Consider the following 24,165-nt stretch of genomic DNA (forward strand, 5'->3'; position numbering starts at 1 on the left):
CTTTATTTCAGACAATTTTTAAGGAGTCTCGAGTCTGCCTGCAGCACTTACTGTAATGATTTTTAGAGAGACTCCTGTAGTACCCATGTTAAATGCTATAATCTCATTTGAAGAAAGATTCTCACCCTTCTCTCTTAATGTTTCTTTAATTGCAAATTGTCAGGAAGATTTATACAGGGTGCAAGACAAATTCCTGTTCTAAATACATTCTCTGCACACACACCAGGTTACTGCCAATATAGAGTTAAGTTATTGCACAAATACAATTTAGTACATGGAAAAACCGTATTTTTAAAACGCTTCATAGAATGAAGAAGGATGTACACAATACCCATAGACCAGCAAGTTCTTCTCCACCCGGAAGCACTCTGTCCTTCCATAGCCATTGGAACGGTCACACGGCCTGCGGAGCTTTGGTTTTTCATCACCCTCACTCTCCACCTCAGACAGCTCTGCCAGCTCATCTTTTGTAGCACTGAAGGGCCGTGTTTGTTTCCTGATTCTTGGGGTATCAATAACCAGGCTGTTCTGCAAAATTGCAAACAAACCTCATGAGAAACAGTTGTCGAGTTTTTCCTAAGTGCTGGGCTTCAGCTCAGAAACAATTCCTATACCTTGTCATTCACAGCTATTTTGTAAAGACATCACAGTGAACACCCATGGAGCAAGTAAAACATTTTGTGGTATTTAAGGCAACAAAAAATAAGTTTCATATGCTAATGCCAGTACATCAGTTATAAACAACACAGAGTATCTCATCTGAGCTGAATACTTACACAGCCTACTCTGCAGGCTTTGTGAGAGACAAGGGGCACTGTAACCTTTTTGAATCAAATGCATGGGGAATGTCTTCAAGCATAGCATTTCACAGATTGCAGTATTATACAATTTATACAGGTTTTAGTCACTTATTTTGCAGATTCCAGTCCAGGATTTACAGACAGAGAAACAGGGCAATCAGAAGGAATTCCATACTTTCAATCATTTTCAGGTCTTTGACAAAAGTCAAAGATGCCCAAACTTTTTTCAGGACAGCAGGGAAATAGGAAATACTACAGCTATCAGCAGGCTGACTGCTCATGCACAAATCAGCCAGCAAAAAAGTCTGATTTGTTGAAATATTTATCAAAAAGCACCAGAAATCCCATACCTGCAATTTCAGAATTCAACAGCAAGCATGGACTTGAAAAAACACACATTAAAAAAGTACTTACTCTACCACTGATAGCATCAATATCTATTTCTGCTTTTTTGGCCCATTTCTGCCAGAAGTTGGGATCATCTAGTGAAATATCAGTCCTGTTTCCAGATGCAACAAAACTAGCCTGTAATAAATAAAACTAAAGTTTACCAACATCATACATCAAAAGTTTGTAGTTTGCCTCAGTGCTGTGAAGATTGCACGACCTTATTTCATCAAAAATCTCCCAAGCAGCTGTTAAAACTTTAGAAGTTACTTACACTGCAAAGCAACTCAAAAGCTCTCCTCCCCCTTAATTTTTAAAAATCAGATCCATAATAGAAAAATCTAATGAACTTTTATGCACCATCAGGAGAGAAGAACATTAAGCAGCAAGATTCTTCTGCTTCTAAGTCTGAATCTAAATTACTCGAATGGAAGAAAAAAAGAATCTTTTGAAGAGGCTTATCAGCATTTGGGGATTTCATCTCATGCAGAAGTACTCGCTTGAGGGAAATTTCAAAGGGGCGTTTAAGCTGCCAACAATCAAAGCCTGAGTACATGGAATAGGCTTAATTTCAGAAGGCATTTAAAAAACCCTGATACACTGCATTTGGGAAAAGAGTAAATATATATAAAAACTTCTAACTCTTTTGATAAAAAGACAGTGATGATGATCTTTAGAAACCTAATTCTTATTTAAGCCATAATCAGCAAGATATAAGAAAACCTAAATAAACATGTAAATAAATAATATTTTAAAATATTGCTATTTAAGAATATAAATATACATTTACTGTATTTCAAGTCTTCCTTTTTCTTTGCCTTTTTAATTATTTTGGAATTCTCACAATTGCATTCATGAAGTGCCCACACCCCAAGCTCAGTTTTACTGCTTGTATTTTACACTCTCAGCCCCCTTCCCATGTACAAGAAGTATCTCCACTCACTGCTATTTTAGGAGGTTTCCTATTTTGCTTTTCCAATTCTGACCAAAAAAGATTAAGGTTCAAAATATATCCTTTGTTTACGCATTTTTAGAATAAGCCTGACAATTTTTAACCTTAATAACTATTGTCATATATATTTTCCCCTGCTCTTACTGTATCTAAATACAAATAGATCTATAAACAAATTTGTTTTAATATTCTTGGTTAATGCAGCTTGTTATATTTCACACAACCCCCAGCCTTTTCCAAAGCAGTACAGATCCATTACTCATCTTTGTTCAAGCATGCTCCTTGCACCTGGCATTTACAAAATCTGTCTGTGCCAATTGGATTTTTTATGTGCACGTTAACATAAACATACAGATGCAAGAACCCAAAATATGTACCTAACACACACACCCATTAAACACAAGTAAACTTAATTTAAAAATAAAGCCTAAACTCTTCAACATCCAGCCACATTTACAGCTCTGTACTGTCACAGAACATCCTGCTGTTCTGCACCTTGGCAAATGTGGAGCCTCTTCCCTCGGATTCAATTGTGATCGTTTTAGTCCGACGCTGCAGAATCTGGTCAATGTCTTCCTCACAGAACTTGGAGCCTTCATCCTCTTCATCCATAATGGCACCATAGGCACCTCTTCGAAGCAAGTCTTCTATTTCTTTTTTGGAGAGTTGTTGGATCTGAGCAAATAAAATTGGGTTTAAACAGTTAAGAAAAAAAATCCTAGAAGTCTTTTCCCTTCTTCTTTCACATCTTTCCACAACCCAGTCGTGCCTTATTATTTATAAGCCTAACTCTGGAGTATTAAAAGCTAAGAGAAAAGTCTAGCTAACAGCTGAAATAATAAATTAGGTGGTTACAGTACACATTTTTAGAAGTGTGTCTCTCTTTTCCTTTGGCTATTCTCAAAACCATGATGTGCATGTTTAAAAGAATTACCTGTTCATACTTATATTAAAGCAACACACTATATTAATATGAGAAGATACAAGGAAACAAAGAGAAACCTTTTTCCTTGTTTTAAACTTTGCCATTATCTACCTTGAACTTTATGAGGCAAGAAACGGTGAAAGATTTATCAGAATACTGACTATATTTAAAATTGTATCAACTATATTGCTAGTCCACATCAGAAAACAGAACGGAGATGCAAATGAGAGAAAAAGGGAAAAGTGGCAGCTTCTGTGATTTAAAGTAATTCCCACATGATTACAAAAGCAAAAGGAAGGTTATTTCAGGAAATAAATCTACATACACCACCAACACTGTTTTCTCTTCCACTCATACTCTGCAAGACAGCCTTATCCAGTCCCAGCTTCAGACTTGCTCTGTCAAACATCTCTCTCTCATAGGAATTACGTGTAATCAGCCTGTAGACCTTCACTGCTTTGTTCTGACCAATCCTGTGGCATCGGGCTTGAGCCTTTGGAAGGATGGGAAAAGGGCAGTTAGAAATTAGACTTACCTAGGAACGAGATATTGATTTTTAAAAACCTGTTTCTGTTGTAGCCCAAGCCAAAAACAAGAGCATGAACTCAAAAGGAGTCAATACACATTTAGGCAAACAGAAGCTATCAGACATTTTACACATTATGAACAGTTTTCTGAACAGTGTAGCAAGTAAAATGCAGATGAATGACCTGTGCTGAATGCTCCTGACTGGTACTTCCCTTGCAGTAACACCAGGTAAAAAGACCTGCTAGCTCCTAAGTTATCTGATCTCCAGATATGAACAATAAAGGAGTTGCAACTTGAGAATTATTTCAATTCCAGCATCCAATTCCTAGATTTGATTAATTCACTTTGTCTTAATGCATATTAATCCTTTTCTGTATATTATGTTTCAACTGAACACCTCTATTTCCATAAACTGTGTCAGTCAGTTCATCCAAAATACAGCCCCCAGGTTCACAGTGTCATCAATTCTTAAGGGTTTTATCAACTCACTGACTTTAACTGTGTTGCATTTTTCAAAAGTCACCAATTTGAAAGAAAAAGTTCCCAACCAAATGAAATCTGTCCAGAATAGAAGCCATCAAAAAACTTTAAACACATGCCTTAGAAACATGAATGTTTTAAAATTACGTGTGTTCAAACAGAGACAATATTCAAAGTGATGAAATTTTCATCCATCGGGTTTAATTAGGGCTCACTACCAAAGAAATTTACCTGCAGGTCATTTTGAGGATTCCAGTCAGAATCAAAAATGATACAGGTATCTGCTGCAGTCAAGTTGATGCCCAGGCCCCCAGCCCTGGTGCAGAGGAGGAAGACGAAGCGATCTGAGTCTGGTTTGCTGAAGCGGTCGATGGCAGCTTGCCTGAGGTTCCCTCGCACACGCCCATCGATTCGCTCGTACAAATACCTGCCAACGGCCACAGATACAACACACAAAGCATTACAAATGTTTTTATCATTTAAGGGTGGATTTGAACAGATCTACTGCTTATAGATTTATTCTTTACAGAGAAGGAAAGTTAAAAAGACTAACTCTAATTAGCAGTGGGTAACAGAACCAAGAATCACGTCAGAACCTGCATGTCTGTAGCACCAACACACATCAGCAAGTCCAAACACTGAGCATTTTAAGACAAGTTCTTCTGCATTTTGTCCACTAAGCAACTACCTGATTATACATATATTACCATGGCACTTAGCTGCATTAGAACACACCCTGTCCTATGTGGACGCTCAAGTTTTTCACATACTATCCTTGGATCCCGGTCTAGGATCACAGAGGCAGGACAGTGGACTCTTGTATTATACACCAAATTGTCTGAACACATTAGGGGGAACCAAGTAATCAGCAGAAAGCAGAATTTGGTGAGCTGTCACTGGACAAAAGCATATTGATTCTGTAAAGGTGAAGAGAAATGGAACAAAAATGACATGACAGCACCTCTAACAGTCTTTACCAAGGCTTCCTAGACTTAACCCAGCAAATTTTCAAGCCTGAAGTAAAACTGTCATTTGTTAACTTTGACAATTACAAAGACTGTTTCGAGACTTCTGAAATCAAGTAAAATGCTTAAAAAGGGAGCAAATACTTCCGTACTTGTAAACTGAATAAGATGCTGAATGTGTACCTAGTAGTCAAAAAGCCTCACAACCATTTTTCTTCTCATCAGCTATAAAATGGCACAGCAGATAATCCACAGGACCACAGGCATTCTGGCAGGCAGCCATCTATCTCCTACAGGCCTGAATTCTGTCAAGTGCTAAGTCTGCTCATGTGTGCACTCCAGCATTTCTAACCAAATGGCAGCACAGAGCAAATTTCAGCTTCTATGGATTTCAGAAGATTCCACCTGTAGATATGATTCACTGGTCTAAATGTAACAACGTTGCAGAAGAAGGAATATTTTCCATACTGAATTATAAGTACTACTATGAAATTAAAATTAATTTTTTAAAATAAAACATAGAAACTGTTGCACTCCCAGTTCCAACAGACAGCCTTAATATAAAACTATCACCAAAAGAGGAATTAAAATAATCTACTATCCAGTATTCCAGTATCCACTGCAGGAAGGCTTAACATTAATAATTTTTGTTTTTCAACATGTTAACTCTGTGTTACTATGATGTAGTTCACTGACAACTACACACTTCAAAGCAGTATGTACACTGCAACAAATCCACTTGTAAAACAAGAACTATGCCTTGTTACAGATTTTCAGGTTGATACAGCAACTACTGATTGTAACCAAGTTTAAGGTTTTATGCATTTATTTAGTCATATGCCCAAATAAGCATTTCATTTTCATTGAGTCAACAGTCAGTAATAATCAGAGGGTGCAATTACATGTGATGACCAAAGCCAGCTTATGGAGCAGGTTTATGGCTGGGAGTCCAGCTCTGCTGCAAAATTCAAAGCAGTCAATTTAGGAAAGATAGGAAGAACATTTGCACTTTTACATTAATAAAAAACACATCTCCAGCTGCTTATCATTTTGTCCTTATACTCCTTTTGAAGCAAGGAGCTGTATCTTGGATCCATCTGGTTCCAGTTCAACACTGTGTAAGTGAAGAACACATTCAGTGCTTCCTGGGGTTTGGACAAGCAAAGATAAGCGTGAATTTACTTGGTTTCTGACAGAAAATGTAAAACCAGTATATACATAATTGAATGTTTAATGGAAAAAGCAACAAAGTGAAGGCACATCGCTTACTCAAATTGGACAACCTCTCCTTAGTTTTCCTCTGAAGTTTTTAATTAGTCAGTGAACAAATGAACACAGAACACAAAGTTTCACACTGATTAGCAAACAAAACAACTCCCAGCTTTGGTGTGCTGCTGTCATTAATCCTGCACTACCATTCACACAACAATACACTACAGGATACAGAATATGAATCTTACCTTTTATGTATAAGGTAATCCTCCAAAATATCAAGGCAGCGCACCATTTGAGAGAAGATAAGGACCTTGTGGCCTCCTGCTTTCATTTTTGGAAGAAGCTTATCAATAAGAACCAATTTCCCAGCAGACTGGATCATTGCTTGCAGGTGAAAGTCAGGAGCACTTGGACTGTATGTTTCTTTAAACTCTCCAAGGATCTTCTCTTCAGCACCTATCAAAGGATGTATTTCCGTATCTATAGGTGTATTTACACAAATATCTCCACATACATTCAAATATAAGTTACCAAAATCAGTGCTGTACTCTAAATATTCCCCTTTAGGCACTGATGGAGACAGAACAGAGTTCTGGATAGGTCTGAAGTCTAAGCAAGAACATTTATATTTATCAGCTTTGAAAACAAGTTTTAAGTTTTTAAACAGAACAAACACCTTGGATGAGGTGAACCCCCCTCCTCCAAATTTCAGAAACTGAAATATTTATTCTCAAGTATTATGTAAAAAAACCTACAAAAAAAAAAAGTTCTTTTCTCTTTGTAATATTTTAAATGGGTCATGAGTCTTTGAAAATAACCCAGTATTTTGAATACTACTTCTGAAACCACAGCCAGAACTTTTGGAGCGTGAAGTGTCTTTTTTTGCAAGTCAGGAAAAACATCAGTTATCAGTAAGTGAGAAAAGCACTGAAGACTGACAGAGATCATATAACTTGAAAGAAGCATTCATTTTAAAACTTAGACCTTAAAGTTTTTGTTCATACAGCTTGTAAAGAGCTGTACCATTTCCATGAGATAACTGCTTCTAAATGTTCTGTGTAATCCTACAGAAAAAGTTCAAGCTTCAGGCCTCAAATATGCAAATGTCTCACAAGTTTGTCTTGTGACTATCAAAAAAATGTTTCTACCTAATCCAATCCTTGGAAAATCTGAAGAAAACATCAACAAATTATTACAAAATTCTTACATATTTTAAATAAAAATAAAAAAGTTTAAAAAAAATCAGTTCTTATCCTGTATTTACCTTTGATGAGATAAGGGTGATTACAACACTTTCTGAGCTCCATCATAGTGTTAACCAGATTGGGTACATTTGCCTGCCCTGCTCCTTTGGATAAGAAAGCAAAATTTTTCTCCAAAATAGCTCGGTAATATTTCTTCTGAATATTAGTTAGTTCTACTTCAATTATAGTTTCCTCCTTAGGAGCCAGCTTTTTTTCTACATCTTCTTTTAATCTCCTGAGCATCATGGGTTTCAGGATAGCTTGTAGTTTCTGAACCTAAAGGAAGCACAACAGTTTGTTGGAACATAAGGTGATACTGTAGCTCAATTAAAAGGAAGTCCCTCTTAAACACTAAAGCTCAGATGAACTTATACCTGTTCCTCTGTTTTAAGGTCTCCGAACTCTTGCATGAACGTAGATTCAGCAGGAAAACGCAATGGTTCCAGGAAATGAAGGAGGCTAAATAATTCTTCTACTGTGTTCTGCAGTGGGGTACCTGTTAACAGCACTTTATGCTCCTAGAAAAAGAAAAAAAACCTTACATAACCTGATTTGCACACATACGCCAAAATGTTTACGTCTGAGCATCAAACCCCAAAAATACCAGTTCTGTGTGTCACTAGGAACACAGGTAATACAGATAAGCAGATTTATTTAAAAAACACTACTAAGTATTTTCTAGTAGCTTTTCTTCAAATTTTTTCTCCCTACATCTGTAATGAAAGAATGAGTGAACACAGTGACTTCCCCTGTAATATTCATACCTTTATAATCCTCCCTCTCTACAGCGTGGAAAGTATACACTAAGCACGTATAAGAAAGCAATTTAGATGACTTCTGAGAATCCAAAAGAAAGTAATAATGAAGCAATAAAAAAAAATGCAAAACTAGTCCTGGTGCATCTGATACATGGTAGTTATCTGCTTTAAAAAATCTTAACTACTGGACTAGACAATAAATCTGTTTAAAATTCCACTACTTGCTTGCTTTTATTGTTAAATAATTTGCTTAAAATACTTTCCAGATTTTAACACATTGCACAAAAACAAAAGCAAAATTGAAATTATATTTTCATCCTAATCAAAACTAAAACGATATAACAGTATCATCAGAAATAGATTATGCTTACAGTGAGAACTTGCCACATTTTGTTTAATCAAAAATATACCGGCATCAGCTATCAAAACCACATATGTTTGAAGAGTATCAGGAATCTTTATCTCTCAAGAAAGACCACTTGAGAGGTCTTTTTCGGCATGTAAAGCAAATTTTTTATTTATTATCATACTATACTGAACTAAAATCAACCCCAAAAAGTGAACTGTAGTTACTCACAAGATTCATTAATTTTAGTCCTTCCAAAAGTTTGCAGTTTTTATTCTTCAGTCTGTGAGCTTCATCAATAATAACACACCGCCACTCAATTGCATTTAATTCTGGACACCCACCAAGAATCATTTCAAAAGTTGTAATAATGGCCTGGAACCTGTAGGTACCTCGAACAATACGGCCCTAGAAATTCATCAACACACACAGTTTGTTACATTCCCTCCCATCTACTCAATTTACAGATTTTGTTGTTGTTGAAATTTTGCCAGGAGTCAGACACTGGATTTTACATTATAAATTGCTTTGCCATCACATTTATTAATCTTTGTAACTCTCTAACTAATACTAAAGAGTAATATTCATGGACCCAAATCTGGTATTATCTAACCAACAGTAAAATTTTAACCACTTTTGAATTACAGATATACCATCTAACAGAACTGTTTCAGAAGGTGCATGTAGATAAAACCCCATTTTTAACCCTGAGAAAATCTGAAAGAGTGACTGGAAAAATTCTACAGTCAGTCAATCAAAATATATGACATTAATACAGTTAGCAGTCATACAGTAAGTAATCACAGTTCCACCTGAGAGCTAAATGAAAACTTTTTATCCAGTTTACTCCATTGGTCTGACAAGGAGAATATGTAAGGCCTTCAGCAAGGCAGTATAGAATAACTCACTAGACAAACAAGATGTCATTTTGATATTTAGCACTAATTAATAAGAAGTTCTCAGCCTTATCAATTTTGAAGAAATACCATGACAATTAAAAAAAAAATTATGCACAATATATAAAAAATGAAAACAAAACCCTTTTAAAATAATGAGATTTCAAGGTTTTCTCATGCCATTTAAGGGTACATATTTCAGACTGAAAAGCAAACTGTACACAGTTAACACCAGCAAAAGGAAATCAACAGCTACATAAAGGTAGCAGAGCTTAATTAGTATTGTTTTCTTTCTCCCTGCTCTTCAAATTCAGGACCCAACTGTAACCATCTGTGTACACTTTAATCTCCACAAGAGTATCAGCATCACTGCTATTCAATTGCAAAACTACTCAGCACAGTGAAACAACACACACATCTTGCTGCAAAACACTGCCACTAAATTTACCCAGTAAGCATTTGTTGAAGATGCTCATATGTAACATCCTGGAACATGAAATGACTTTCACCAAGATAAACACACAGATATTGTCAAATACACTTGTCATTACTGCCACCTGAACCATATTTTGGGTGAGTTACTGCACACAAGTGACTTTACAATACCTGGGAGTCCCTGAAGTACATCTCATACTGCTGAATCATCTGCCTGCTGATCATACTTCCGTGGTACACCACAACATTCAGGTCAGTCCACGTGCGGAATTCTCTCTCCCAGTTTGTTATAGTGGAAAGCGGAGCTATGATCAGGAAAGGGCCTCTTATACCAGTCAGGAGGATTTCATACAGGAACGTAATGGACTGAATGGTTTTGCCAAGGCCCATTTCATCTGCTAAAATGCAATTTCGCCTGAAAGCAAAAAATATTTATTTGTTACTACCATCAAAGAAAGTACAGACCATCCTAAAGCTGTTACTACAATGAGCAATTTACAGAAAACAAAGCTCAAATATACCAGTTTACAACAACAGTCAAAACAGAGGAACTGCAAGAAGATCCTTGCAAGTGTTCCCTTGTTAAGGTGAAAGAATGCTCACAAAACTTTTGTGTAAAGCTTTGCATCAGGTTTAGCATCGTCAAAACCTGAGAATGGAGTGTTCCGTGAAGTTCTCCTACAAAAATATTCCAGAAGTATTCTTTTGGGACTACCTCTGCCCTAATTAAAGGAATTTAAATTAAGCAGGTTTCGTACATGCACATTCACCTTGACAAAACTGCTAGAAATTAATGAAGATTCCCTAGAAATCATAGATGGGAAGTATCCCAGCTACACTCACATGAAAGGAGTCCATTAGAGCATCATTAACAGATTTCCCTTTTTGATTCCAGAACTAGACAGATGCCTATAACTAAGTTACTGCATGAAGTACCACTCCATAGTTGCCCTCAGCCATACATTCCAGCCCTTCACTCTGTTTGCAGGTGTCACACAGCTCTGCACTGCTTGAATGAGAATTAAAATCAGATTTCCTTCTGCAGATCAATGGTAAATGCTATGCCTGCTGCCATCATCTCTATGAGGGACACGCAACTGGAAGTTTGAAAATACAGCAAGCAGGAAGATTCATTAATAGAAATTCAACTTAGATACAGAGAAAATACATCATTCTGGAAAAGATCTTCAAAGTGATTATATTCCTGTTCATATCACATAGCATTAAGGAACAAAAGTTAACTTTAGCTTAAAATTCAGATAATAAGATTATTTACTAGCCTTATTGAAGAGAGGTAACTTTTTTTGAAATACATACTATTTCTAGCAATCATTTTAAAAGATGCATTTCCCAGTTTCAAAAACTCTGAAAGCTTGCACTTTTCTTGTTTTTGTTTTAACTTCCTCATAGCCATTGAAAATTTAGTTATGAAAGTTTAGCCATTAAAAATGTTAGTTGCATTATTTTAATATTTTGCTAATTTTTGTAGATAAAAACATCCTTGCACACCCAAAGGGAGAGAAATTTGTTCCAGTTACATCCTTTTAGCTATAAGCAGAGAAATTGCAATTTTTTTAGTTAAAACAATATTTATACCAAATAACAGCAATTCACTCCATATGGTTCAAAATCTACATTAAAAAATATTCCATGCATATACCTATTGTACCAGTTGAATAGGAGCCAGTTAAGTCCTTCCAGTTGATATTCCCTGAGCTGATTGCCATTTTTATATTCCCTGGACTGTTCTATCTTCTTCCAGGAGTTTGGAGGTGGTCGATCCTTTAAGGGAAAGATTAATATACATACAGGTTGATATATGCTTTATTTTTCCGAAATATCTAACTGCACTACTTTGTGAGTGTATCACTTTAGATTTAGAATGTTATTATTCAAACTTAAAAGTAAAGTGTCATTGTTAACATCACTTACTAGTTAATAGTCTGCAGAAACCTGAAATTTGTATTTATTTTTCTCTATGAATTGTTACTTTTAAAATTAATTTAAGACTATATTATAATAAAATCAAGCAACTAGTTTCTAGAAAGTAGAATACAAATACTTTAGCAGGAATAATATGACACGCTAATTCATTTATATATGATATTTCACGACTACTTGAAATTTCACTTTGGCAGCTCTAAGAACAGGCAGCTGACCTACAAGAAAGCCAACTGAGTATTTGGGATTACCAACACCCCTGAAGTCTTAGGTAGCTCTGAATGCTGATGCTGAAGCAGTCTGGGCATCTACACAGTTACTGTGATCTTACCCTCTCCCTTCTGCACTTGCCCTGGTCAATGCTGACCACTCTGTCCCACAGCCAATGCAGGAAGCCAGGGTCAGGAGTACAAAAAAATGCAAACTTCTGAGATAAACCTGAATAGATTTCCCCACGGGATCAGACCAAAGTCAGCATCAGCATCTGCAGGATCAGGATGCAAAGGCCATGACAAAACAGACTGACAGTATCGAGGTGTATCACCTTCAGGGCCCTAGCAAGCTAAGGAAAGCTGAGAGGCTACATATAAAATACTTACATATACACACATACTAGCTCCCAAGCCTGGAGCCAGAACAGCCTGGCCTCTAGCTTAGCAGGCAACTTAGAGGTGAAATCATAGTTTTTGACTGATACTAGGTAGGATTCCAGCAGAAAACTCTTCTGATAGCTCCTCTATCCCAACGTGAACAAACTCACACATTCAAGCGAAGTAATTTTAGTAAGAGCTTTTCTCACCAGCTGTACTTCCCCCCCCACTCCCTCCCCATTTCTCAACATTTATAAAAGCTTGCATTCACTTGAGACTCATGTGGCAGCTCTGAATTTTCCACGTGAATTTTCTCTCTCTGCACTGCCAGCGTCGGCATCACCTGAACCCAGGTCTGGGCACAGCAGGAGCTGTCCCTCCCCAGCAGCTGTGGCTTCCTCCCCTCTCCCACCACCTGCCATCTGTCCACTCCCCCACACCCGCAGCAGCCACACTCCTGCTTGCAAGGCTGCAGTCAGCAAATAATTTCTTGTAGCTGCTGAAGCCTGAAGCAAAAATACTTGTTGCTGATGCTGAGATGACTGTCAGTTGTACAGTTGCGCTTTAATCATCTTTTTCTCTCACAGCCAAATATGGTAACAGAGGTATAAAAGCTCTTCTTCCCACATGCCAAAATGTCAGTATTTTAAATAAATACTACAAAAATTAACTCAATATAATATAAAGATGTTAATCGTGACTACTGTCATTATCTGTAGATGGAAAAACCATTAAAATAAATTCCAAAGCCTCCGAATTAAAACACTGTGCATATTTAGCTATGTAAAAGAAGTAAGTTAGAACAAGTGTTGTACTACACCACGCAGGACACATGTCCTACTCTGACAATGACATACAGGACTTGAAATAGAACTATTTTGCTTTCTCCTGCTCTAGGAGACAGAAGATTGATAATTTAAAGATAAAACATGTTTCCTTATTACACGTATTTTTCTTTCTTTCAGCTAGCTATTTAACGACAAGAAGAAAAATAAAAGCAGGAAGAAATTACAGAATCTGTTTGACAGATCTCATTTGCCAACTCTCTTCAGTGCTGAAGCACAAGACTTAACTCTCTTCTCTATAAAAGGGTGTTAATACATTATCCTGGTTTCTGCTCATTTTAAAGGTGCTCAGATTCTGTGATAGCCAGTTTCAATGTGCAGCTCACTGCTCAGTTAGAAGCTCAAGCACTTCAGGTTTTTTCCTAAGCAAAAATTTTTATTTTTTTAGTGTAACAACTAAGATGAGAATACTTATCTATGCCTACCTGAGTATTTTATTATTCCTAGGTAACAAGGCACACAGATGCTTTCCTTACACAGAATGTCAATAAGCCTTAGGTTTTAACACAAGAGTTTAAAGCTGGGAAAATCAAGTCAGATTTACCAAGACAGACAAGTAAATTAGGTATAATTTTACCAATCTCCTTGAGTCAGGCCTGGAAGCTTGTAATTGTTCAAATTCTTCTATTTTTGCTTGATCTACATCTTCTTTCAGCTCCCACGTACTGTCTTCATATGGCAACGAGCACCATTTTACTAAATAGTAAATAACAGGCTGCAGAAGAAAATTCTGAATGTTATCAGTTTTTAATTTAGTATACAGACTGCTAATATGCCTTACTATTAGAGTAGCTTGCTTACACAAGAGCTGGAATCAAAAGCGTATTTCTAACAATTTTTTAAATGTTCAATGGAGATTCCTGTTAGCTACCTACTTATCCTTGGTTCCTCACACTCTGCCACTTTTTGTAGACCTGTGGAGTACTTTTCAATCCCACTTACCCACAAGTAGATCTTGGTTTAGTCTCAGGAAAGATAAATTACAGTATTTGTGGTATTTGTGGAAATGGGGCAGGGTGGCAGGACTAACTACAGAAGTGCTACCCAGGACATTTCCTCCACTCTCCAAATCAGGCTACCTAGGCCTAAACCAAAGAGCTTTAGAGCTCCTAAACCAGAGTCTTATCAACAAAACTTTGATAGAGCTTTACAGTCTTGATGAACAACATATATAAAAAAATGGAACCAAAGCAGATTATCTTATTTAGATTCGGTACATAAATATTTAAAAACCAAATAAAGAGTCATCCTTCCAGAAGCTAAGGGTAAAGTCTTATGACAACACATTTTTTCTAAAAGTTTAATAATGACAAATCTGCTGCATACAAATGAAAAGTCATTTTAACTCTCAACCCTGCTTTAGGAAGATTAATGTAGAAATCACTGGGTAAAAGTCAGCTCATTTTGCTATCTACACAAGGAGAATAAGCATTACAGATATTCCAGTAGCCTTAATCAACAACTTTCTTCTCAGTCTTTGATCTCCACTTGTCTCAGACTCTTCCTGAATTTTGGCAATTTAATTGCTTGACTTGCTTTTCTGTTTTCTTTTTTTAATTTTCTTTTTTTAATCTCAGAATGTTTTCATTCTGTAATCGCTTTTCAGAAGAGGTACTTTAAATTTAAAGAAAGAGTTTTGATAAATACAGAGGGAAAGGTTCACTGGTGGCTATCAAAGCTTCAAATCACTGGCTGCCTAAAGCTTTTATTACCAGTGACCCCATGCCACTGTCAGAGACACAGCCTTTTGATGGAACCCACAAGACAACTACTGAACCTCACATTTATGTCAGTCAATACCTAAGCTTTGTCTACTGTGACCTATTAATACTAATAAAAATATAAGCTATTAAATGCTGATTTCTCTTTCAAATCCACAGCTAGCACAGGAAAGGACAAGATTGTCATGTGTCATTAAAAATATTAGTGAAGTTTTAAAACCAATAAAGTGTTACTGTGAGACCTGATAAAATTACACCTCCAAGTAGTGTTTGACAATTGTATCTTCCTGACTTGCTTTAACACATATTTACCTCACCAGTGTCTTTATCTTCACAAAGAGACACTTCTAATACCCGGTCTACTTCAACATAGTCAGGATTAAAAGGTTCCTCTTCCATCTGCAGGGAAAGATTATTAAAATCAGTAGAGAGGCAAAAATAGTTGGTATTTGTTAAGACTTGGTCTCATTATACACAAAATTAATTTGGTAGTTGGAAATTATTGAGGCTTTTGCACAGACCTTAAATTCCATACCAGCCCCCTGCACACATCCCCTTGGTTCTCTTTGGCAGCACTCACTGAAGAGGAATTTGACACTAGATCCACTCATTCTTGGATGAAATGCTGTCTTGTGGAAGTCCTAGAGAAACTAGCCATACTGATGTAATTCTTCCCTCCTTACCACTTCTAAGTAGTTACTCAGCCAATTCCACTTTAAACCATGTAAGTCAGGTTAGTTCAGTGACTCCAGAAGACTGGCTCTTAAAATTGCATTAAATAACCCACCCTCCTGCTGCAACACCAATGGCTTATTTTTACTTCCTAACAATCAGCTCTTTTATATAAAAGCAAACTACTAATCACAATTTTACAAGAGAAAAAAAAAGCTTATTTAATTTATATTTCATACTCACATCTGCAAAAAAGTGAGCTCTTTGTGCTTTCCTTACTTTGAATCGTTTTATTTTCTGCTGGATTCTTTTATCTTTTAAAAGCTGTTGTTCTGTGGCCCACTCACAGTGGAGATATGAGCTAAAATCACAGAGATTGACATTAACGCACTGGTGAAAGCAAAAGCTTACTATCTATTTTTAATATACAGTTAAAATAACAGAATCCACCATAAAGATCCAAGATTTATTCCTCCAAATAATCATCTTGCAGCACCAAGTTAAGGCAGCATTTTTGAGGTGGAATCTATAGAACTCTATAGATTCACAAATTTCTTTCATGTGTCCTAAGAAGAGAAACAAGCTTATTTGAAGTGAGTTTAAACAAGTAAAGTTTAAAATCTGACACCTCTATCAGAAAGTACCCAGAGATATAAATTACTTAATATATTGGATCTGATTTTCCCATGCACCTCCTGTGACCATCTCTCCACAAGCACTGCTGGATTACAGAGCTCAGCCCACAGAAAGCTCAGTGAGGAGCAGCAGAGCCCGTGGCAGAGAGGAACTTGTCACTGGCTTGGGCTGGGAGAGAAGCTCAGAGTCAAAGGAGAAGGAAACATCAGCACCAGTACCTCCAGCATCTAACTGCCCCCAGGAGACCCCTTCTGAAATTACATTACAGAAGGACACATATTTCTTCCTCACCCCCCCTTTTTAGTATATTGTCATCATTTTTTAAGCTTTCTAAAGATATGCTAGAAATAAAGTACAGCTGGGGATTACTCATTCTCAGATGAAAAGACAGACTTTATCCTTTCAAAAAAACATGAGGTGAATGTTCTCCAACAACATGTGGAACCAGAGTCTCAAAAAAAGATTACATTTATTAGCAAAAATCTGATTAAATTATTCACATATGTAAAATTTAAAATGTGCTTGATTTTCAGCATGAAGAATTGAGTAGTAACAGGAAAATAGTTATGAAATTTAAAATAAAGTATGGGAAAAGTTCTTTTTTTTCTTCAGTCTTTTTTCTTATTTCCTGCTTTTGATGTAAAATCACTTCTACCACAAGTTTTTTCTTTCTTTTTGAAACAGTAAGACTATTACATCGGCATCTCCTAAATACATGACACTGTAAATCTAATCTAGGTTCACAAAACACCTCTGATTTAAATTCACGAAATTAAAATTTACTTCAGGCATGTAGTCCCTGCTGAATTTAATAAATATATCTTCTAATCTAATAAATATCTTCTCTAAAAAATTCTCTTATTTGGCAAATAAAGGCTGCCAGCTTATTGGACAGTGCTGATTTCACAACACTGATAGTTTTAGAATTATTACTATCAATATATTGCAGATTCTTAGAAAATTAAAGTGGTAAAGAAAAATCTCAATAGATGACAAAATAACCTTCAAACAATACAAAACTTGAGTATATAAATATGATACTTAACAGTGCAGTCAACACATCTAATGAAACAACTTTTTAATACTTACTAGTTCTTGTATTTTACAAAAAACTCTTCTGTGTCTACTGTCATCCCAGCAGATATCTAGGAAAGGAAATTCAGGGGAAATGTAAAATGATAGATGCAAACCCCTTTTTCAAAGAAAGTATTCTATTCCATGACAATCACTTACTTCTTTCTTTATTACCCTGGAGGATAAGATTTTGTCTACAATTGCTGCATCTTCTTCACTTGGATTTTCCTATAAACACAGGAAAACAATATTACGAAACTGCAGTAAATGCCCTCTCTCTCAGGCTTAAAACCTTCAACCACAAGTGGCTTGTCAGAAGATGAGCAATAAAGGTAAATTTAACCTCTACCAGTAGCATTTCCTAACAGGCTGGGAGTAGTATTTAAAATCCAGGTCTCTACCCAGAAAGGACTGCATGCAGAAGTACAGCAAATCCGGCCCTTCCACACATCATCAGCTGCAGTGCTCACCTGCCAAACACACTCACTGCAAGCACTGGGGATTCTGATGCTTTCCAGACACTGTGAATGCCCTGCTGAGTTAAACCGATGCACTGGACATACCCAGAATTTAGTTATACGCAAGTGGAGAAGAACTCTGACAGGCAGGTGAAAAAAGAGGAGAGAAACCCAGCATGTGACAAACTCAGGCTGATACATCTACTCTGCACACAGGTAAAAAACATGCTGTGGAATCAGAGAGAAAAGGCTGTGGCTGGGAATTCCAGCAGGTCTTAGATGAGACGCAGATTGGATTACACAGCTCTGCCACAACTGCGGCTGTGGTTCCAGAGATAAAGAGATCATCTGAAAAAGTTGCTTGCAATAATCAGTCACCTTCCCTCTTGTCTGATTTGTTCCCAACTATACCATCGTCCTCCTTCCCTTACAACTTCTGGCACTCTTTCAAGCATCTCATAAACACTTTTTTCCTGTTTTCTCCCTGTCACTCTGTTTACCTCCAATGGCTTGACAGTAAGTTTGAGTCTACCAAGTTAAACAGTGAAGTGTAAACCTGAATGCATTGTGGGGAGAGCAGGAGTGCCCCTTTCAAATATCTCAGTAACCAGAGATCCCCCAAATAATTTGATGCTTCTCTAAGTCATGGTAAGATTAGAACAGAGCTTTTTCATATGCCTATGCCATATAAAAAATTACTTGAGATATACCCATCCTTAGTCTTATCCTTATTCTTAACTTCAATTAAGTCAACAAAAGTTTGCAACACAAAAAAAATAGTAAGAAGTAATTTCTTCCAGTTTTCAAGATCTTAGCAAAATGTCACACTAAACTGTGGCTTAGAAATAATAATGCATTCCAAATTAGGAGCTTTATTCACTGAACTGCTTGAGACAAATAGAAACTTCTCACAGACCAAGCCAATTTCTACTTACCACAAATAATTGTAAAGGCTGTTCAGCAGGTAAAGGGGCAGAATTCTTTTTGATTTTTACAGAAACTTTAGCTGCTTCTTCTTCTGATTGTTTCCCTTCTCCCTCTTCAGCGTATTTTTTCCTTTTAACTTGACGATTTGATCTTCTCTTCTGCCATGCAGGAGAAAGAAAAGAGATACAGGTTTTACCCAAAATTTCCCCTAACATGAGCTGCATTTTCTGGGACGCTCTAAGCAATACTTCAGCTGCACCTAAAACTAAAGGCTAACATTTGATAAAAACCATGAAATAATGTACCTCTGTGATTCATTTATGTTCAATTAATTAAACAGTTCTTTTCTCTTTCATGTAAGCATGCAATACTTTTATTTTTAGGGTTCAAAAGCAAACATGAAACAGCAGTCTTTTCATGGTATGGGAGCAAAGCTGATATTTAACAGATCTCCCACAAGCATCAGTATTTCAACAGTGATTTCCTAATGCGGTGTAACAGCAGAGTGTTACCATCCAACTCCAGAATCAGAGGAAAAGATGTCAAATAAGCTGAGGTGTTTCTACTAAACAACTGTGGATTATATATAAAAAATTATGAAGACTTCACTAGATCGGTCAGGTTGCTGATGGAGTCTGACGTGATGGCTAATAAAGTCTGTTCCTTTGTTAATGTCTGTATTTTCTCCTCCACCTTAATCGAGGCTTGTTTCACAGCATTATCTGGCTTACTTTGCAGTTTCTCTCTCTAACCTTTCATTCTGGTTTCTGCGAGAATCTGACGACAACAAATTCCAGCTGAAGAAGTAATGTTCAGTCAAAGAAAATAACTCCTTCTCACTCACAGTTTCAAATACTTAAGATTATTAGGATATTGCATAACATTTCCAACCCCTCAGTACCAATATATGAGACACTGCCTATTTAACTGTAAGATTAATTTGTAAATTGGATTCACTGGATAAAAATAGCAGTATCAAACTAGTCAGCTAACATTTGAAAATACTATAATCTGCTTTAGAGAACTGATCATCACAAAAATAAAAACAGCAAAACAAAACAGTCTCTATGAAACAAGTTTATTATATTGAGCTACACAGTAGAGAGTATCTTTGTGCAGGAAATCCATTGCAAGTTGCAATGTTTTATTACACTGCAGTACTCAGTTGGGAGAATAAGTTGTGAATAGGACAAAACCCAAAATCCTGTGGTCACACTGGCTTCTGCAGAGCAGATATTAAGTAACAGTGAGATTGCAGCACAGGAGCTTTTCTTCCTGACTGTTAATTCAGCCCTTGGTCTGGCTGGTGTCTGGTAAAAGACGTGGCTGTACTTTAACTACATCACAACTACAGAGCAGCAACCTACGTATATAGTCCAAGCCAAAGAATGGGCATGACCATTCCTCTAGAGAAGCTGCAAAAATGAAACTACTTCATGAGCTTTGCACATTTATGTACATTAGCTGTTCTTCCATAAAGTTCGTGCGGGGTTGGGTGTTAGCACCAAAAGGAATTTCTAATTCAAAGACACACTAGTGTCACATTACAGTTAAATCAATAATAGTTTGCTGACAGAAGTAGGATTAAAAAAAAAAAAGCCAGGTAATATGAGCAATACAAAATTATGTAACTGGCATTTTCAATTCTTCTCACTATGTCTTTTCTTAAAGTATGAAGTGATTAGCAAAACATCAACATATGTTCTCCAACACATTAATACATAATCTGAGCTGTTTGGAAAAAAACTTTTGTATTTCCCTGAGCTGAGAACCATGGCCATAAACAAATTGCTCTAAGACACAAAATGAAGTAGGATCACACATTAAAAATAAAAATAAAAACAAATCTGTCTATTTAAGGAAGACATTAAATGTGAAACTAAGCATGCAAAATAAATTAGGGGAGAGAAAAGGCCTAAAATTGCCCCCCAGAGCTTCAAAACAGCTATTTGCAGCAGAAATTAAACAGCTCTTTGAAAATAAAATCATGAACATGTTCGAAAACTAAAGAGAAAATGAATTAATGAAGTAAAGGAATTTATGTCTTTCCTGCTTCTCCCCAGTTCCTGCAAAGAGAGCAGGGCAATGCTGTGACATTCTGCAGTAAAAGTTATTTCTCTCTCACACCACCCCTTACCATCTCTACCCTCTTTTCCCTTCACACCATGAGCAGGTGATTACACAATACACCCAGGAAAGAACTGATCTTCAGTCTTGTATATCATATTTGTTGGCCTATAAATTTATGTCTATCTGATAACAGAACACTACTGAGAAGTTACAGTTCCTTCCATGTAACCTTTACCTAAGATGAGCTATCACTTCAGTTAATGAGAAGTCATTCTGGGAAATGGCTTCTGATCCCTTTTCCCCTCCAGCATTATTATCTGTGTAACACCAGAGGGCAATTCAGTATCTCATAATTGTTTTTTGACAACTACCATCAACTAATGCAATTAATTTCTAGTCAACAGCACCTTATTTTGAAAACTGATTTTGCCTCTGTGGATGAAAATGCCACAGGACAAAAACCTGTGCATTTCCAGCACATAACCTTACTTTACTGGAGATTGCCCTAAAGCAAGAAGTTATAATTCTGTTACTAATACACACATAAATAGAATATAATCTCTTATCAACACTTCATGTTTCTTTGTACACAAGTTTTAGAAATAATTAGCTATGTTACTATTATTCCTGGGCAATCTATGACAAAAATGCAGGAAGTAAGTTACAAGAGAGCTATTCCTCAAGAGAATGACTCGACCACTTCAATTCTTCATCTGGCACTTCTGACGTATTCCACAAGCAACTCGAATCTATTGGCATATTGATCATTGCTGCCTTCAGATCCAACACTGCAAGAAATCTAGTTTTTTTCTGTTTCTACAGAAGCAGAGCTCAGAAAAAAAACACATTAAAGCTTGAAAAAACCCTTTTAAAAGTTCTCAAAGAGCCAGTTTCACTGATAAATGTCCCTTCTATTAGGCAATCTCTGCATTTTCACTCTCAGCCAAAGTAAGGATCAGGTCTAACTGCCAGCTCAGCGTAAGTACTTACAGTCTCAAACCTATGGGCTTCTGTACTGAAATTAAACAGATACAAGCAGGGCATTGATGTCCCATTATGGAAAAGGGATTCTACACTGTAGGATTTTCTGATTTTCAACTGAGGAAAGTGGCTGATGATGAAAGGTTCTACCCATGAGATACACAGACGTGTCAGAGTAACTGTCACTGTGTCAAAGGAAGCGTAACTTTCTGGAGAGAGGGGAAAAAAGATCTGTAGAAATAACACACACAAATTTATAAAGGAAGAATACTGACTACTTACCTGTGAGTCTTCATCTTTCAGCGGCCTCTGTGGAGTCTGCTTAGCATCAGACAATTCATCTGAAGATTCGTTTTTCCTTTTCTGCTTTTTGCCCAGCGTGATGATCAGCTTTCTGTTGGAAACAAAACCCCAGCACCTGAGTGAATGCTGTACACCAGTGTGTGTAACTTCAGGATCACATCACTACCAATTCCCATATTCTCAATATAAAACTCAGATAGCACCCCTGTCTGAAAAATGAGTAATAGCTCTCAAATACCTTACAGCATATTGTTCACTAGTGTTAGTGAGCTTCTCTACAGTTACCTTGCTATCACAAATTCCTAATTATCATACACATTTTAAGTCTTTACACGAAAACAGAAATACAAAATCCAACACGTAAACCAACTGTCAATGGTGAACTACACAAAGTTAGCAGAGATACCATCTGCAGATGACCACACTAAATGATTTATCACAAACAATCTACCACTCTAAAATGTATCTTCCTTTATTTTTACGAAAATCACTCAAATCAGTCTTACATGCAAAACTGTTACACTTAAATAAGTCATTCAACAAAAAAAATAAGGGAATTGAAAAAATCCTTTTTGTCCTTATAAAAAAAAGCCAAGCTATATCCAAAATCCGGTTGTTTTATCTGTAAGCAATCTTAGAACCTATCAGAATATGTTAAGAACCACCATTGTGCTAAATAAATTAGTTAAACTCTAATGAAAAAGCACCAACTATTTCTTTGTTTGGATTTAAAGATTACACTATAAATCACACCAATTCATCAGATTTGTTTCTAACTAAAGAGTGTAAAAATATTTTTCCATATTTGACATGTGCCAAATACACTTCTTTAAATATATTTACAGTGGCATAATTGTAGAATAATGACAAATTGTCCAAGAAAATCACAGATAGAAGCTGTCCTAAAATATGTATTTCATATAGTCTCTTATCAGACCTGTAACAGAATACGAGGAAAGTGTTCCAGCATACAAGCTGTTTCTGCCATGTTACAAACAAATGAAGCACAAGATTTTAGTCTCTATACAGACAATACAAGTTATTTACAGCAAAATAACATCAAATATATTGGTCACCTGATCAGAATACTATTGGTGAGAATGTAATGGTTGAAATACAACTCATTGACTTCTCTTTGCCAGTGTTCAAAGAGAATACACACATATTTACTATGTCCAGACTAACAGTTCACATAGAAAATAAGCATCTTGAATTATCAAAACACTATGGAAAGTTTAAACAACATGGCTTACAAAAGATTCCAGGTATATCTTCAGAGGCAATGAACATTTTCATTGCTTTTCAATATTTAATCACTAGGTATGTTCAGTGGAAAGGCTAGAAAACCCCAAAACCACCGAAGATTTTCCACTCCCATATTTTTTTTTACTTCTAGCACAAAGTCAACAGCACTGATGGATGCAGGTTGAAATGAAGCTGCAGTCAGCATAATCCCAGAGCTGCTTGTTCACAAGTAAATTCTGGTCCTTGCCTTTTCATTAGGTGTTCTCAGTTTAATTATTACTTAGAAAACATGTTTCATAATCACAGGAAATAATTTCAGCAATAAACACACTGGTTTCCCTACTGACTTCAAGGTTACTTTGAGCAGTTTTTTTCCCCTCACTTTTTAAGCTCTGATTAGGAATCATCTTTCTGTTTTCCTTGGTTTTTATTTTAAGATTTGTATTCTTGGGTATTTGTCCAATATGACACTTTCTAGCTATGGACTTGGATAATGACTTTTTCCATTTTTATCTCACTTTGTTTCATAAAATTTAAGTGTTACATTAGCACTTGTCACTAATATGTCAAATCAGCTAATGTATTCCAAAATGATGCAGATGAGGCACGCTGTGATTGACCTTCTGAAATTGTTGTTAAATGGAATTCTGGATGCTAAAACTTAACATGGATTTAAAGGGAAACCTGGTAAATTTATGAGTGAGAATTTCCTGGAAGACCATTCATGAAACAATATCCATCCCACCAGGTTCCTGCTTTGTACCTTTTGTG

General features: G+C 36.4%; 1 protein-coding gene across 9 annotated transcripts in view; it reads right to left on the reverse strand.

The window, feature by feature from the left end:
- CHD9 (chromodomain helicase DNA binding protein 9) overlaps nucleotides 1–24,165 on the reverse strand; it is an 87,221-nt gene that overhangs the window by 20,431 nt on the left and 42,625 nt on the right. For all 9 annotated transcript variants that reach the window (XM_048317121.1, XM_048317117.1, XM_048317120.1 and 6 more), the window contains 18 exons: nucleotides 22,129–22,240; nucleotides 18,804–18,953; nucleotides 17,570–17,638; nucleotides 17,426–17,481; nucleotides 15,944–16,061; nucleotides 15,341–15,427; nucleotides 13,885–14,022; nucleotides 11,592–11,713; nucleotides 10,103–10,346; nucleotides 8,832–9,008; nucleotides 7,871–8,014; nucleotides 7,517–7,772; nucleotides 6,498–6,708; nucleotides 4,304–4,499; nucleotides 3,390–3,557; nucleotides 2,635–2,814; nucleotides 1,215–1,325; nucleotides 332–528 (listed from right to left, as the gene is read on the reverse strand). In XM_048317121.1, coding sequence (XP_048173078.1) covers nucleotides 332–528; nucleotides 1,215–1,325; nucleotides 2,635–2,814; nucleotides 3,390–3,557; nucleotides 4,304–4,499; nucleotides 6,498–6,708; nucleotides 7,517–7,772; nucleotides 7,871–8,014; nucleotides 8,832–9,008; nucleotides 10,103–10,346; nucleotides 11,592–11,713; nucleotides 13,885–14,022; nucleotides 15,341–15,427; nucleotides 15,944–16,061; nucleotides 17,426–17,481; nucleotides 17,570–17,638; nucleotides 18,804–18,953; nucleotides 22,129–22,240 — 2,736 coding nt within the window. The remainder of the gene's footprint in view (nucleotides 1–331; nucleotides 529–1,214; nucleotides 1,326–2,634; nucleotides 2,815–3,389; nucleotides 3,558–4,303; nucleotides 4,500–6,497; nucleotides 6,709–7,516; nucleotides 7,773–7,870; nucleotides 8,015–8,831; nucleotides 9,009–10,102; nucleotides 10,347–11,591; nucleotides 11,714–13,884; nucleotides 14,023–15,340; nucleotides 15,428–15,943; nucleotides 16,062–17,425; nucleotides 17,482–17,569; nucleotides 17,639–18,803; nucleotides 18,954–22,128; nucleotides 22,241–24,165) is intronic.

The sequence above is a fragment of the Corvus hawaiiensis genome, chromosome 12 (assembly GCF_020740725.1).
Source record: "Corvus hawaiiensis isolate bCorHaw1 chromosome 12, bCorHaw1.pri.cur, whole genome shotgun sequence".
NCBI classification, from domain to species: domain Eukaryota; kingdom Metazoa; phylum Chordata; class Aves; order Passeriformes; family Corvidae; genus Corvus; species Corvus hawaiiensis.